The sequence below is a fragment of the Phodopus roborovskii genome, unplaced genomic scaffold (genome assembly GCF_943737965.1).
Source record: "Phodopus roborovskii unplaced genomic scaffold, PHOROB, whole genome shotgun sequence".
NCBI lineage: Eukaryota > Metazoa > Chordata > Mammalia > Rodentia > Cricetidae > Phodopus > Phodopus roborovskii.
In genome coordinates this window covers 45,289,567-45,303,522 of record NW_026126480.1, presented here as the reverse complement: position 1 = coordinate 45,303,522, position 13,956 = coordinate 45,289,567, and the positions used below count along the sequence as shown (strand labels likewise).

General features: G+C 41.3%; 1 protein-coding gene across 1 annotated transcript in view; it reads left to right on the top strand.

Annotated features, from left to right (window-relative positions):
• CUNH10orf143 (chromosome unknown C10orf143 homolog) overlaps positions 1-13,641 on the top strand; it is a 29,527-nt gene extending 15,886 nt beyond the window's left edge. Inside the window, exons 2-4 of the mRNA XM_051193236.1 lie at positions 6,574-6,735; positions 6,845-6,907; positions 13,072-13,641. Of these exons, the coding sequence (XP_051049193.1) occupies positions 6,574-6,735; positions 6,845-6,907; positions 13,072-13,101 (255 nt within the window). The 3' untranslated portion in view covers positions 13,102-13,641. The remainder of the gene's footprint in view (positions 1-6,573; positions 6,736-6,844; positions 6,908-13,071) is intronic.
• The last annotated feature ends 315 nt before the right edge of the window (positions 13,642-13,956 follow it).

Sequence of the window (13,956 nt, the reverse complement as noted above, 5' to 3'; positions counted from 1 at the left end):
CTTGTTCTTCAGCTTTTATGGGTTTCACATATGATGGTCATGAGCCTTCGTAGCATATGCCCCAAATATTTTCTTCTTGTATTTTTTTCTTTCAGATATCTTCAGCTTATTGGCATATTTGTTTTAGTTGTTTGTTTTTTCCTTAAAATCTATTAATTTTTATTTTATGTGCATGGGTGTTTTGCCTACATGTTAAGTGTATGCAGCACCTGTGTGCAGTGCCTATAGAGGTCAGAAGAGGGCATTGGAGCTGAAGTTACAGAACCAAACTCAGGTCCTCTGGAAGAGCAGACAGTGCTCTTAATTGTTGAGCTATCTCTCCAGCCCTTTTTAAAAAGTTTTTGAAGCTCAGTCTTACTCTATAGCATAGGCTGTACTCTGAGTTGAACTCTCTTTGATCCTCCTGCCTCGGCCTCCCACTGCTGGGATGACAGGACCTTGTGACCTAACTGTAGGCTTGTTTTGCTTTGTCCTATAGAATTTCTTGTTTATATCCAGTTAGATGTGTAGGAGTTTTGTTTTGTTTTGTTTTTGGTTTTGGGTTTTTTGTTTGTTTGTTTGTTTTTCTTCTGGTTTTGAGACACGGGTACATAATCTTTCCCTGTACTGTAGTTAGGGCACAAGTCACTCTGGTGTTTCTTGTTTTTGTTTTTTTCCTAGCCTGTCTGTACGTATGTGTATTCTATAACTATCTGATACAGAGGTCAGAAGAGGATGTAGGATCCGCTGGAGCTGCAGATGGTTGTGAGCTGCCTTTTGAGTGCTAGGAATTGAACTTGGGACCTCTGGAAGAGCAGACAGTGCTCTTATCCAATGATCTATCTCTCTATGGTTTATTTTAAAATATGCAATCAAAGCCAGGAGTAATAGTTACACATCTTTAATCCTAGCACTTGGGAGGCAGAGGCTGGTAGATATATATGAGTTGGAGGCCAGCCTGGTCTACATAGTGAGTTCTAGGACAACCAGAGCTACATAGTGAGACTCTATCTTAAAGAAACCAAAGGCAAAAATAAATAAATAAATACAATAAAATTTAAAAAGAAGATAAAGGTTTAGTTAGTTTTGTTTGTTTTGTTTTTGTCTTTTTCCAAATGGCTACCCAGTTAGTTATCCAAATAATTTACACTAACCAGGCATGATGACATTTATCTATAGCCTATCACTTGAGAGGCTAAAGCAGGAGGATTGCTCTGAGTTTAGTCCAGCCTAGGATGAACAGCAAAACCTTTTTTTTTTTTTAAAGGGGGGGGTGTCAGGGGAGTGGCTTGAGAGATTGCTCAGATACTTGTGCTTGCAGAGGACCTGGATTCAGTTCCTGTCACCCACTTGGCAGCTCAGAACCCTCATAACTCTAGTTCGAGGAGATCCAAAGCCCTCTGTGAACTTTACAGGCACTAGAGACACAAATGGTACACATACATGCAGACAAAATACTCATATGCATAATAAAATAAATGCATTTTTAAAAGCCTATTTATAATCCAGTGATTTTTTTTTATTTTATTTTACATATCAATCCCAGTTCCCTTTCCCTCCCTTCTTTCCTCCCTCCCTCCCTCTTTCCCTCTCTCCCCCCCCATGTACCCCAACCACCCTCCTGTCCCATCCCCCCTCCCACTCCACATGTAGGGTGATGCCATCCAGGAGGGGGTCATCTAAATCTGTCAAGTCATTTGAAGTAGAGACTAGGACTTCTCTCCTGTCTCTAGGTTAAGGGAGTATCCCTCCATGGGGGATGTGCCCCCAAAGTCCTTTTGTGCACCAGGAATACATCCTGGTTCCACTGTCTGAGGGCCCTTAGATTGCTCAGGCCTTCTAGCTGAGACCCATGTTCAGGGGGTCTGAGTTGGTCCCATGCTGGATTCCCAGCTATCAGTCTGGGGGCCTGTTAGCTCTTCCTTGTTCGGGTCAGCTGCCTCTATGTGTTTCTGCAGCCTGGTCTTGCCCTTCCTCTCTGCTTCTGGATTCTAGATCGGCTCAGTGTTTAGTTGTGGGTGTTTGCTTCTGTTTCCAACAGGTACTAGATGAGGGCTCCATGATGGTGGATAAGTTAGTTGTTGATTTCATTATCAGGGAAGGGCATTTATGGTAGCCTTTCCACTGTTGCTCAAATTGTTAGTTGGAGTCAGTCTTGTAGGTCTCTGGACATTTCTTCAGGTTCAGTTTTCTCTTCAATCCTATAATGGCTCCCTCTTTTATGTTCTGTCTCTCTCTCCCTCTCTCTCCCTCTGTCACTCCCTCCTTCCCTCCCTCTCTCTTTTCTGTCTTCTATTCTTCCCCTGACTCAATCTTCCTAGTCCCACGTGCTTTCCCTCTCTTCTTCTTCTCTTTCTCCTAGTTCCCTCTCCAATCACTACCCCCCCTCCCTCCCCATGTGCTCTGGAGAACTTGTCCCTTCCCCCTTCTGTGAGGGGCCTTATATGAATCTCTTAGAATACACCTTGTATCCTAGTTCCTCTGGTGGTGTGAATTATAGGCTGGTGATCCTTTGCTCTAAGTCTAAAATCCAAATATGAATAAGTACATACTATGTTCCTCTTTTTGTGACTGGATATAACCCAGTGATTTGAGTGACAACTTTCCATATAATCTGGAGATTTTTCTGGACTTTGAGCTCTGTTTAATTGGTCTGCTTCCCTATCTTTTTTTTTTAATGCATATATAAATTACTGAATTTACTTTTTCTTTTTGGGGGCATCAGTGACAGCAGAGGCAGATAATTATTTAGAAAGAGAAAATGTTCCCCTAGGGAAGAAGTTTGAGAACAACAACAAGAAAAGGGCATAACATAAGACTTTCTAACACATAGATTAGAAATTGGGGATAGAGAAACATAGTTCACCTCCCCCCCCCCCACACACACACAGGGTTTCTCTGTGTAGCTTTGTAGACCAGGCTGGTCTCAAACTCACAGAGATCTGCCTGCCTCTGCCTCCCCAGTGCTGGGATTAAAGTCGTGCACCACTACCACCTGTCAAGAAACTTGGCTTTATTCTCAAAGTCTGCAGACAGCAAGAACTAGTGTGTTTTCCTAGTGTCTTGGTGAGGGGTTGCATGCTAGAGGGAGAGGGCTGGAGAGCCCTTGGGAGGGACCACATCACAGTGTGTCACCTATGTCCTGCAGGGAGGTCAGTGTGAACTCAGGGTTGAAAGTCAATGCTGAGCCATAACTAATCAGTTTAATGAAATTGAAGGGATTACACAGCTTTCTTCAAGGCCTAAGTTTAGAAAGGCCAGTCCTTCTAGGTTGAGGGTCCTGTCGGGACACAGACTGGAAACAGATTTTACATAATAAGTCAGCCTACATTTGTTTCTTGTGCTGTATGTTGTGCAACTATGTGATTAAGAAAGGTTGTCATATTGAAAAAATAATGCTTACTTGAACATTTTTCAGAATTTAGGACATTTCAAATCCAGAAACATGATCAAAGATTATGTATTATGTATTTTAAATATTCATTAAATACCCTCTTTAGCCAGGTAGCTAGCTAAGTTTACAGTACGAGGCATGAATCCTCTCCTGTTAAGTCCAATTAAACAGCTATTGGTTACCCTCACTGTTGGTGATATCTTGCCTATTTTTGCACAAGTCCCCACCCAGTATCATTATACAGACATGGTATGTTTGAATGTCCAGAGTGTTTATTTTCCTTTTCCAGGGAGCTTCTGGCTGTTTTTTTTTTTTTCCTCCATGTGCCCTTTAATATCTATTCATGTTACTCATAAAATATTAATAGCTTGTTAGTATTTTTCCTGGGATTAAGTAGAATTTTCAAATTAACTTAGGGAAAACTCTCATCTTTGTAGTCTCAAGTCATCCTATCTAAAAATAGGAAACTTTTAAAATGAGTCCTTATGGACTTTGTGCCTTAAAGAGTGTTCTAAGCTGGCATGGGGTACTTACCTATATTCTCAGCACTGTTGAGGCAGAGGCAGGAAGATTAGTTCAAAGTCATCCTTGGCTACATAACAAGTTCAAGGCTAGCCACATAAGATTTTATTAAAAACAAAAACAAAAACAAAAAACAACAAGCCTTCCCCTACTCCAAAAGAGAATGTTAAATTCTCTGAGCCAGGATTGGGGGTGCATACCTATAATCCCACCTCTCAGCAGCTTCCAGCTACCTGGGTTGCTACCTTCAGGGGATCTCCTGGCACCTGCTCACATGTGGCGCACAAAACATCACACAGACACACAGAAACATAAAGAAAACATCAGTTAAAATTAAAGGAAAACCCCAAAGCATTTGCTTCCTATTTTAGTTTAGATTTTTTTGTTTGTTTTTGATTTGTCATACATTCCATTTACATTTCAAATGATTTTTAGTATCTCTGGAGCTAACTGTATCATTGTTTTCCTCATGAGAACTAACATATTAACGGTTTTCACGAATTTCCTAGTGTTGAACCTGTTTTTCATTTCTAGAAGTTCTTTCCTGTGTTAGGGTGATGGGAGAGGTCATGTCTCTTAGTTTTACTTTTTGCCTTGGTATTTGTGATGGTTAGTGTTGATTTGTCAGTTTGACAGGACAGGGAATCAGGCAAACCAGGCACACTTGTGAAGTGTTATGTAAATTAGGTTAGCTTCTTGAAATGCCTGTAGTAAATCTAGAACTCAGTCCCATGTACCCATGGTGAAATGTCTCCTCCTTGAATAAACCCATTAATGTTTCAAAAAACCCAATGGGGCTATTAGCAGTTAATGGTGGCTGCAGGAGTTGGGGGAGGGGTGTCATTTTTTTGTCAGTGGTGTATCCATTGAAAAGTAGTCTATGCACCAGTAAATAACTTCCTACCCATGCTCATGCATACAACCATAGCTAATTCAGATTAAAATGTGAGCACACACATATACTCAAAGACCAGAAAATTGGAGGGAGACTTCATGATAAAAGAATGGTTTCAGTGGAAGAATTGGTGGGAGGATGAGAGGTGGTCAAAGCCCTTTAACATCAGGCATGAAACTACAGCATTTGGAGTTTGCCCTGGTGGGTTTCCATCTTGCTTTTGTCCAGGAGTTCCTCACTAGCTCTATATTCCTCCCTTTGGGAATGGTAATGTGTATTCTGTGCCATTGTATGCTGGAAGTATGTAATTTCCTTTTTAATTTTACAGTTAAGGGCTTGTCTTTATCAGAAGAGACACTGGATTTTCAAGCAGTGTTGAGACTGGAAGACTATGGGGACTTTTAAGTTGCACTAAATGCATTACATTATACTATGACCATGAGCCTATGGGGCCAAGAAGTGAAATGTGGTAGTTTGAATGAGAAGTGTTCCCCATCGGGTTTATAAATTTGAATACCTTGTGTGTGCCTCTTCCCCCTCCCCAAGCTGGTAGAACTCTTTGGGAATGATTGGAAAGTGTGGCCTTGTTGAAGAAGGTATATCACTGAGAATTTAAAGACTCATACCATTTCAAGGTTTATGCTTGTGGAAACTGGACACTGATGGCCCACGCCTTTAATCTTAGTGCTTGGGAGACAGAGTCAGATGGATCTCTATGAGTCTGAGACTAGACCCTCTCTTGAAAAAAAGAAAAAGAATGTGTACTCTAGCTTGCTGCTCCCACCACCATCCCATTGGCCTCTGGCCCCCCTGGAATTGTAAGCCCAAATAAACTCTTCTATGAGTTGCTTTGGTAGTGGTGTTTTAGCACAACAGTAAAATAACTAACACAGAAGGCAGCTATTAAAACTCACTATATATTTGAAACTTTCAATGAACAAATTTTAAGAGCCAACTAGGAATTATTAAATAAATGATACCATAGATAATAAACACGATTGGGGAAACTCAGACTTGGCAAAGACAGTGATTTACCAGTGGATCATACCAGCAAATGTTTTGTGACTTGGGAGGTGTTCAGAAGGCCTTTCTGGGTGGCCACTAGAGGGACATGCTGGCCCCTGGCCAAGGGTAGATTGGTGAGTGTTTACAGATGTCCTCTTGACTCTGTTGCTCAGAACAGGATGGCTCTGGGAATATATCTTGGGGCATTAGGACATGATGCTTTCTTCTGAAGTGTTGAAGGACTATCTTTGTAATTAACTTTATTTAGTTCTTGTGGATGTAGAAACCAAATGTTAACTTTCTTCCACATTACCTGGTTATGGGCTGTGTGTGCAGACTCTGAGATCAATAAAAGTAATTTGTTCTTCCATGCTGGTAAGAGAATTATTCACAAGTGAGCCATGCATACTGTGTTAAGAAAGAATGCAACTCGATGCTAAGGAAGATGTGTTGAAGCATATAAGTAGTTCTTTGAACAAAATTTATAGGTTTGGTACATTTTCAATAAACCAGTCACAGTAGTTTATTACAGGAATTTCAGCCAAAATTGTTTAAAATGACTATTTTAAATCTATCAAGCCGAGTAACCACAGACAGCGCTTGAACAAACAAGGTTAAGGTAAGTGATGGTTGTGAGTTCTGAAAGTCATCTCCACACGTGTTCTAGAAAGCTTTCTAGCTCCACAGGGGTCTATGTTGGGAGCTGAAGTTTTCTGAAAATAAATTCAGAATGTTATATGTTGCCTGAGGTCATCAGAAGTAAAATCTTGTTTTTCAGAAACGGGCATGCAGGAGGTCAGAAGCTGGTGGCCATGAGTACAATAGCCACATGGTAAGCACCTGTACCCTGCTGTCCTGGAGCACAGAGGATCAGGAGCCATGGTCCCGAGGCCAGCCTGCACCACCGCCAGAGTATAGCCAGGAGAGGCCGAGCTCGGTGGTATGTGCTTCTTCTTGCCATCAAACCCCCTGGGAGCCCATAGCATTCATTTAATAAAACTGTGCCTATCCTTGTGCTGACGCATGCATGTCTGTGCTTCATTTAATAGATTCTGCAGAATGGCGGAAGGAATTCAGCCCAGCCTTGCCCGAGATGTATCGCAGGGGAGTCTGTAAGTGTGATTTCACTGAGACATAAAGATAGAGTTCTTCAGCATCAGATCTGGAGAACAGTTAATAAAATCTGCAAGCACATACATAAATAAAGCTGAAGGTTGATTTGAGCTTTTTCTTTCCTTTTTTTTTTTTTTTTTTTTTTTTGTTAGCATTATGTTGAGGTTAAAAAAAAAAGTGTTCCAGCTTCCTATTTAGAACTAGAAATTATAAATTTAAAGTTCTTACTAAGAACCGTATTTGTATATGTGTACATATGTGAAGATTCTGGTTGCTGGAATGCAACCTTGAGGGGAGGAAGTTGACCCTCTACTTGTCTAACATACAGAGCTTGAAGGTCATCTTGAAGAAGAGACACGGCCTTATTTAAATGATCTCAACAGAAGTCAGCATTGGGGTGTCCTCATCTGTTTAAACTTTTCTAGTGTGTTTCCATAAACTTTACATAAATTGTAGATTTCTGAAGGAAATGTAGTTTTCACACCACCAGTTCAAAATAAAGGGAGGTCAAAAACCGCCAGTCAATTTTCAGCCTCCGCTGAAGGGCAGAATATCATAAAGTATATATTAGCATAATAATGCCTTTGTTATTAATTTTGAACTTACTCTAAGAACAAGTTAATATGTTTTTGATAACCTCTATAATTCTTGGGTTTTTTATTTTAAATTTGAAATCTCTTATTGTAATAAAATAGAACTGTATTTAAATTCCACATAGAAACCAGGAGAGTGAGCATGTATCTGAGTATGAGTGTGGGAGATTGCCCCCTAAAGATCTTCAGAGAAGTGAATTGCTGTTCCTGATGAGCAAAAGATTGAGTCTGTAACTTACAAGCATCTTCAGCTGACACAGGACTGGCTGCCAGTTTCTATAATGCCAGGCACTGACTCTGTCCTAGACAGACCCAATGCCCCGGTAGCTGCCACCCACATGAACCTGGGTAACTGAAGTCATTCAATCAATTCAAAAGCAAACTTCAATGTCATTCTTCCTCCAGGAAAGTGTGCTTTGCTATTTTCTGTTGTCTCTCAACAGAACATCATGTTGCATATATGGTATATTTCTCAGCAGAGGTCAAATTCACAATGCAGTCATTTGAGTTTAGCATATTTAGGTTGATTCCCTTGGCTGCCAAATATACCTTAGGATGTAAATAAGTCATACTTTGCTTGAGAATTGTGGCCCCACTATGATCAAATAACCTCTGTGGTTGTAACTGGATGGTTCTTTTTCTTGCCTTCAACCCCATATCCTTGGGCTATAGCTTTCAACTCCTCCTGTCTGTCAGAGGCACATTTGGAAGTAGCATGAATTCCTAACACTCAGAGAGGTTGTGTTCTGGCATGAATGGCTTAAGGGGGGGGGGGGGGAGAATTAGCTCAAGCATCTGATTGGATCATTTTGGCTAATATTCTGTTTGAACAACAGTACCTGTTTGCTTAGGGTTTTCCCTTCCTTTGTAATTCCCCAAGCTTGCCTCCTTTAGTTCCATAGGAAATGAATCTATGAGCAGAAAATCTACATTGATATGTAAATATTATTTTTTTTTGGTTAATGCTCAATATTCTTTTCATCTAAATTTCAGAAACTGACTTTAAAAAATCAGTTTCCTTTTATTTGTAGTTATTCTCAATAAAATTTTACCCAGGCTTGGGCGGTTTAATATTTACACCCACTATTTCTAAAAGTCTTATGTAAATAAAGATTGAAATGTGAATTTGAAAAGTCACACCTCTTGATATTTGAACAGACTATGCTGCATATATCTTCTTTTTCTAATAATACGGCTAGTTTCTCTCCTAAGCTTTTAAAATAATAAGACACTTACTATTTTTATATTCTAAAACATCAAAAGGTTCAGTGTTAAATAAAAAGCAAATAATGTTTTTAGAGATGCAGGATCCCAGGGAGCACTACTTAGCAGCAAATCACTGGTGGGCAGCAACTGCAAACTTCAGAGGACTTTATTAAACTCAGGCTCATTCATAGCCACTTGCCCGCATGCACAGGGATGCTGCCTTGCCGGCTCACCACTCCCAGCCTGACTCCGACGGTTCCTTTGCCTCTGAGGGAGGCAGGTGCTATGTCAGTTTGGTTCATGTGGAATCCCTAATAGCAGCCCTGTGTGTGCCTCTCGGCTTGTTTGGTGGCTTTTCCCCAAAGCTGCTGTGTGACCTGAGCCTCTTGTATGTTTCTGATCCAACTGATATTTTCTGCTCTGAATTCTAGGCAGAGCTGTCTGTGTGGGACCTAAGTTCCTTGCTCTTCAACTGTCTTTTATTTTTTTATTTGCACGTGCATTTATTTATTTATTTGTTTATTTATTTATTTATTTTTGAGACAGGCTCACTTTGGAGCCTGCCTGGAACTAGCTCTGTAGACCAGGCTGACCTCAAACTTACAGCAATCTGCCTGCTTCTGCCTCCTAAATGCTAGGATTAAAGACCTGTGCCACCACTGTCCAGCATGGCATGTATATATTTTTATGTGTGTTGTGTACTTGCATAAATATGAGTACACATGTGTTTGGACGTGTGTGTGAGTGTAAACCCAAACTTGACACTGTTTTCCTTGATCATTTTCCATTTATTTACTGAGGCAAGGTCTCCCCCTGAAACTGAGGCTCACTTGTTCTGGCTAGTCTAGCTAGCCAGCTTGCCCCAGGGATCCCCTATCTCTGCCTCTCGAGTACTAGGATTACCAGCAGGCTACCATGACTGCTTGTCTTTTCCATGGGTTCTAAGCACTGGAACTGAAGTCCTCATTTATGCATGTTACTGCTTTATCTGTCAAGACATCTCCCAGTCCTCTGTCAGGTTTTTTAAATCACTGAATTGTTTCTCAGGAATGCATGAACCTTTTCTCAATATGTTCTCCGTCTCACTCAGTACATTTGCACTTCAGTCCTTCTATCTGGTCCATTCTCGTTCATTCTTACAGTGGTTTCTAGCTCAGTAATTGCTGACATGGGTTCTTTGGTTTGCTTGCATGCTTGACATAGTCTCATTATATAGCATAGGGTGGCCTTGACTTTATCTTCTAGCCTGGACTGACCTAGATTTGTTGTAATCCTCCTGCCTCAGCTTCTGAGTGCTAAGGTTGTAGACATGAACAGTTGCTGACAGTTTCCCCTATTATAATTGTCACAGTTCATCTTGTGTTATATATCTTTACTCCGGACCATCTCCTCCCAGCCTCGTATCAACTGCTCTCAAAGATTGGAATGAGTGTGGGAACATCATGGTTCTGTGGCACTTAGGTGTCTGTCCCCACAGTTGTCAGGCTACTGTTTTTACTGCTCTGCTCTGCACTGTCCTGTCTTACACATCCAGACATAATGGTTAAGGACTGTTAGCAGCAGATTCCCTTTCATTCCACAAGTGACCCAATGCTGGACTGTCATCAAAACAGCTGACTTCTCTGTAGTCCTTATATCCATGGGAATGCTGCTGCTCCTTGTCAATTCAGACCAATTAAGTGAGGCATAACAAGGCTGCAGGAGCTACAGAATAAACAGAAGAGGATCTGTGAGGGATTGAGGATTATAATGTAGATCTTGAGGGATATGGGTTATAAGGTATATCCATGAAGGGTGGGAGTGATAAGCAAGGTCCAGGAAATGTGGGGAGCAGAGGGAGCCCTCTCACCAATCCTCAGAGTTATAAGGAGTGAGGTGTTGTGGGATTTTGATCTGGTTAGCCAATGACTTGTGGGGCAGCAAATCCTAAGGCGTGGTCTGAAGGACCTCTCACTAGCAACACCTATTCACCTTGGAGTGAAACCTTTGCAGAGATCAGGAGTCTGTAGCTTGTAAGCAAATAGCTGCTGCACTAGGCTTCTGGCTAGAGAGCTTAGCTTCCTTTCCCCCTGAATATTTAGTCACCAACATTGATTCTGGAAGGGAATATACACAAGCCACTAATAGTGGCAGAAACCAAGAAAGTTATCAAAAAGCTGCTGCCATTCCATGTAGTTTTGTTGGTGTGCTTTTTTGTTTACAGCGTCCAATATGAAAGGATGCTTGGATGATTTCACATTAGAAAAATGAAAACAAGTGATCATTGCATTTCCCTGTTAGATCCAGGTCCTGTTTATAGTAAATTCAGCTATATGTGGTGGCTCATGCCTTTAGTCCTTTACTCCTTAGTGCTCAGTAGGCTGAGCTGGGAGGAATTTGGTGAATTGGAGACCATGGATACAAAGGAGTCCCAGGCCAGTCTTTCTATAGAAAGACTCTGGATGAAACACACACACACACACACACACACACACACACACACACACAGAGAGAGAGAGAGAGAGAGAGAGAGAGAGAGAGAGAGAGAAATCAAGTAAACAAAACCAAACTGATAACTTAGTTTAGCAAACCATGATCAGAGTTTATCCTGCTAAAAGTTGAACGTGATACTTGATGGAATTGTTTGAGCCATTGTTGAGGAGGAAGACAAGGACTCTTGCTGTGGCTGTTTCTGCTCTGTGTATCTGAGTTTCCAGCTGGCATAGTAAGACAAGAACAAAGAAACAATGAGTAGAAGAATTGGCAAGGAAAAACAGGAACATTTACATTTTTGTTTCCAGATTATATGCATAGTGATCATATATGTTCTTGTATGTGCTTATATGATTATCTTCTGTGATGATGTATGTTTTCATATTCTTCAATGAATCTTGTGTTTTTATATTTGTTTATATGATCTCTATGATCTTACACGTTCTTATGATGATCTTAGATGCTCTTCTATGATTTTATATGTTGTGTGTTCTTTAATGATGATATTCTATGATCTTGTATGTTACATGTTTGTATACTACATATCATGTTCTCATATGTCCTCACACATGCTTTTATATGTTCTTGAGTAAATTCTCCGCCTTTCTCCATTATGATATAAAGTGTCCTCATGACCTCAATGAGCTTGACCTTCTGGACAGATAATGTAATCTTGCCTGTGAGCTGCATGTACACCAGGCTCCTGTTGTTCCTGCTTCTAGAACATTCTGACCTCAACATTGTTCTCATTCCCTAGGATCAAAAGGTAGACACGTGTGTCTGACCAGCTTTCATAGTACTTTGTTCTCATGGCTCAGGTGAGCCATGAGCCATTGGTATAAAACGAGTACATGGCCACCTGCCAGTCTTCTCTAAGCAATGTCTGAGTCTTTCCCATTGGCAGCATTTGTTTTCTGGAGAATGGATGAAACCCTTGACTGGACTGTCATCTCCTCATTTCCTGAGCACCCAAACATTCCTAGATCTCATCCCCTTTAGGGAATCTATTAGTGTGTTGATGTGGGCCTTATAGGCAGGGATGCCCACCCTTTCTTAGCCTGTGGCCAGAAAGCACACTGCTGTGTGCCAGAGCATATAGCCAAGTGTGACAGAGACTCTTGGATGTCGATGGGACCTCTTGCTGCATAGCAGTGTGGCACGTGGCCACTGTGATCCTTAGCCATCTCATTCTCCCATCTACTTTTGTGGGGACATGAGAAGAGGCCTACTCCAAGAATATGGGTGAGGGCGCTGGTGGGAACCATTATGGTCCTGGGCTACTTCCAGATTTCACATGAGGATCAAGCCATTCTGCTGCTGTTTGAATCCTGATTCAGTGTTTTGACAGCACATTTAAAATTTTTATTTTATGACTAGCTGAGTGATGTTTCATTCTTTTTCTCCAAGTAAGGATGTGACGTTTGTTAAGAATACTTTGTTTACTAGGCAGCATTAGGAATACTTTAACTACCTTAGTTCCAGTGTAATGCATATTAATGCATTTGTAAGTTACTATTTACAAGTGGAAGCCAGGCCCGGTGTTCACTCCTGTGATCCCAGTACTTGAGAGGTGATACACAAGAGCTAGCCTAGTGTGTATGTGTCTCTCTCCCTTTCTCCCTCTCCTGTTACTATATCAATTATTATTATCTTATTTTTGAGACAGGGTCTCACTCTGAAGCCCAGACTGGCCTGGAACTTATCACGTAGCCTAGGATAGCAGTGCTCCTGTCATAGCTTTACATGTGCTGGGGTTACAGGCATGTGCCATCACATCCATTTTAGCCCAGTTATTATAAATGGTGTCCTCTGGGTTGGTGATTATGTAGCTGAAGCCTGTTACTGAATATAGGGGAAATTAATCTTCACAATATGTTCTTTCACTATTGCAGGGCCATTTTAACCATACCGGGAGTCATTAGAAGATGCAAATGGGAAGAAGGAAGATTCCAGTTGGGTTTGAATCCCTGTGTGATGGCCAGTGCAAATCCCTTACAGCTCAGCTGGGTGCCCACCTCCTCCATGACAGCCAGGGCTCCCTGCATGGGTTATTTGCCTCTCAGGTAATCCCACTTCCTCTGCAAGGCCAGAAACATCCAGAGTATGGTGGCTCATTGCAGCCACTTTGCTAATGTGTTCTGCTGGAGAGGAAATTTTCTAGAAATCAACAGATTCCATATCAAACTGCCTAGAGATTTTGGAGCCTTGTAGCTCATGTTATCATAAGGCACAGCTGGAATTCTCCCTGCCTTTGGACTTTGGAGTTGTTTCTAGACGTAACTGAGGCTGTTTACATGTTCTTTTTCATTAAAAGACTTATTTTTATATTTTAAATGCTCTATAATCTTGAAGTGAATTTTGCTAAATGTTAATGTCCAATCAAGCCGTGTAATTCTCCAACTGTAGTTATGAGGGACAAAACCTCACTGATATTAAAATGGAACTTTTGGACAGCTGTTGGGTTTCAGTGTGTTGTGTAACTCTGGAAACTGACCTTGTTTTCTCCACACCAGGATACTTGTTGAGCTGTCTGTCCTGTTTGCTAAAGAACTGACTGGTTTAGAGAGCTGATCTCACGTTCTTTAGCTGGAAGCTAGAGGTGGAGCTCCATCCAGCCTTTCTGCCATGTGTCCATCATGTTCTTTACAGAGCTTGTGTTCCCTGCCAGGAACTCATGGAAGAGCCCAGTCCATGCTAACTCTGGTGTGTGGTCATGGTGAGGCCCACACACAGAACTAGAGAAGGGGAAAGCAGGCTGCGGGGACTACTGTGATGCT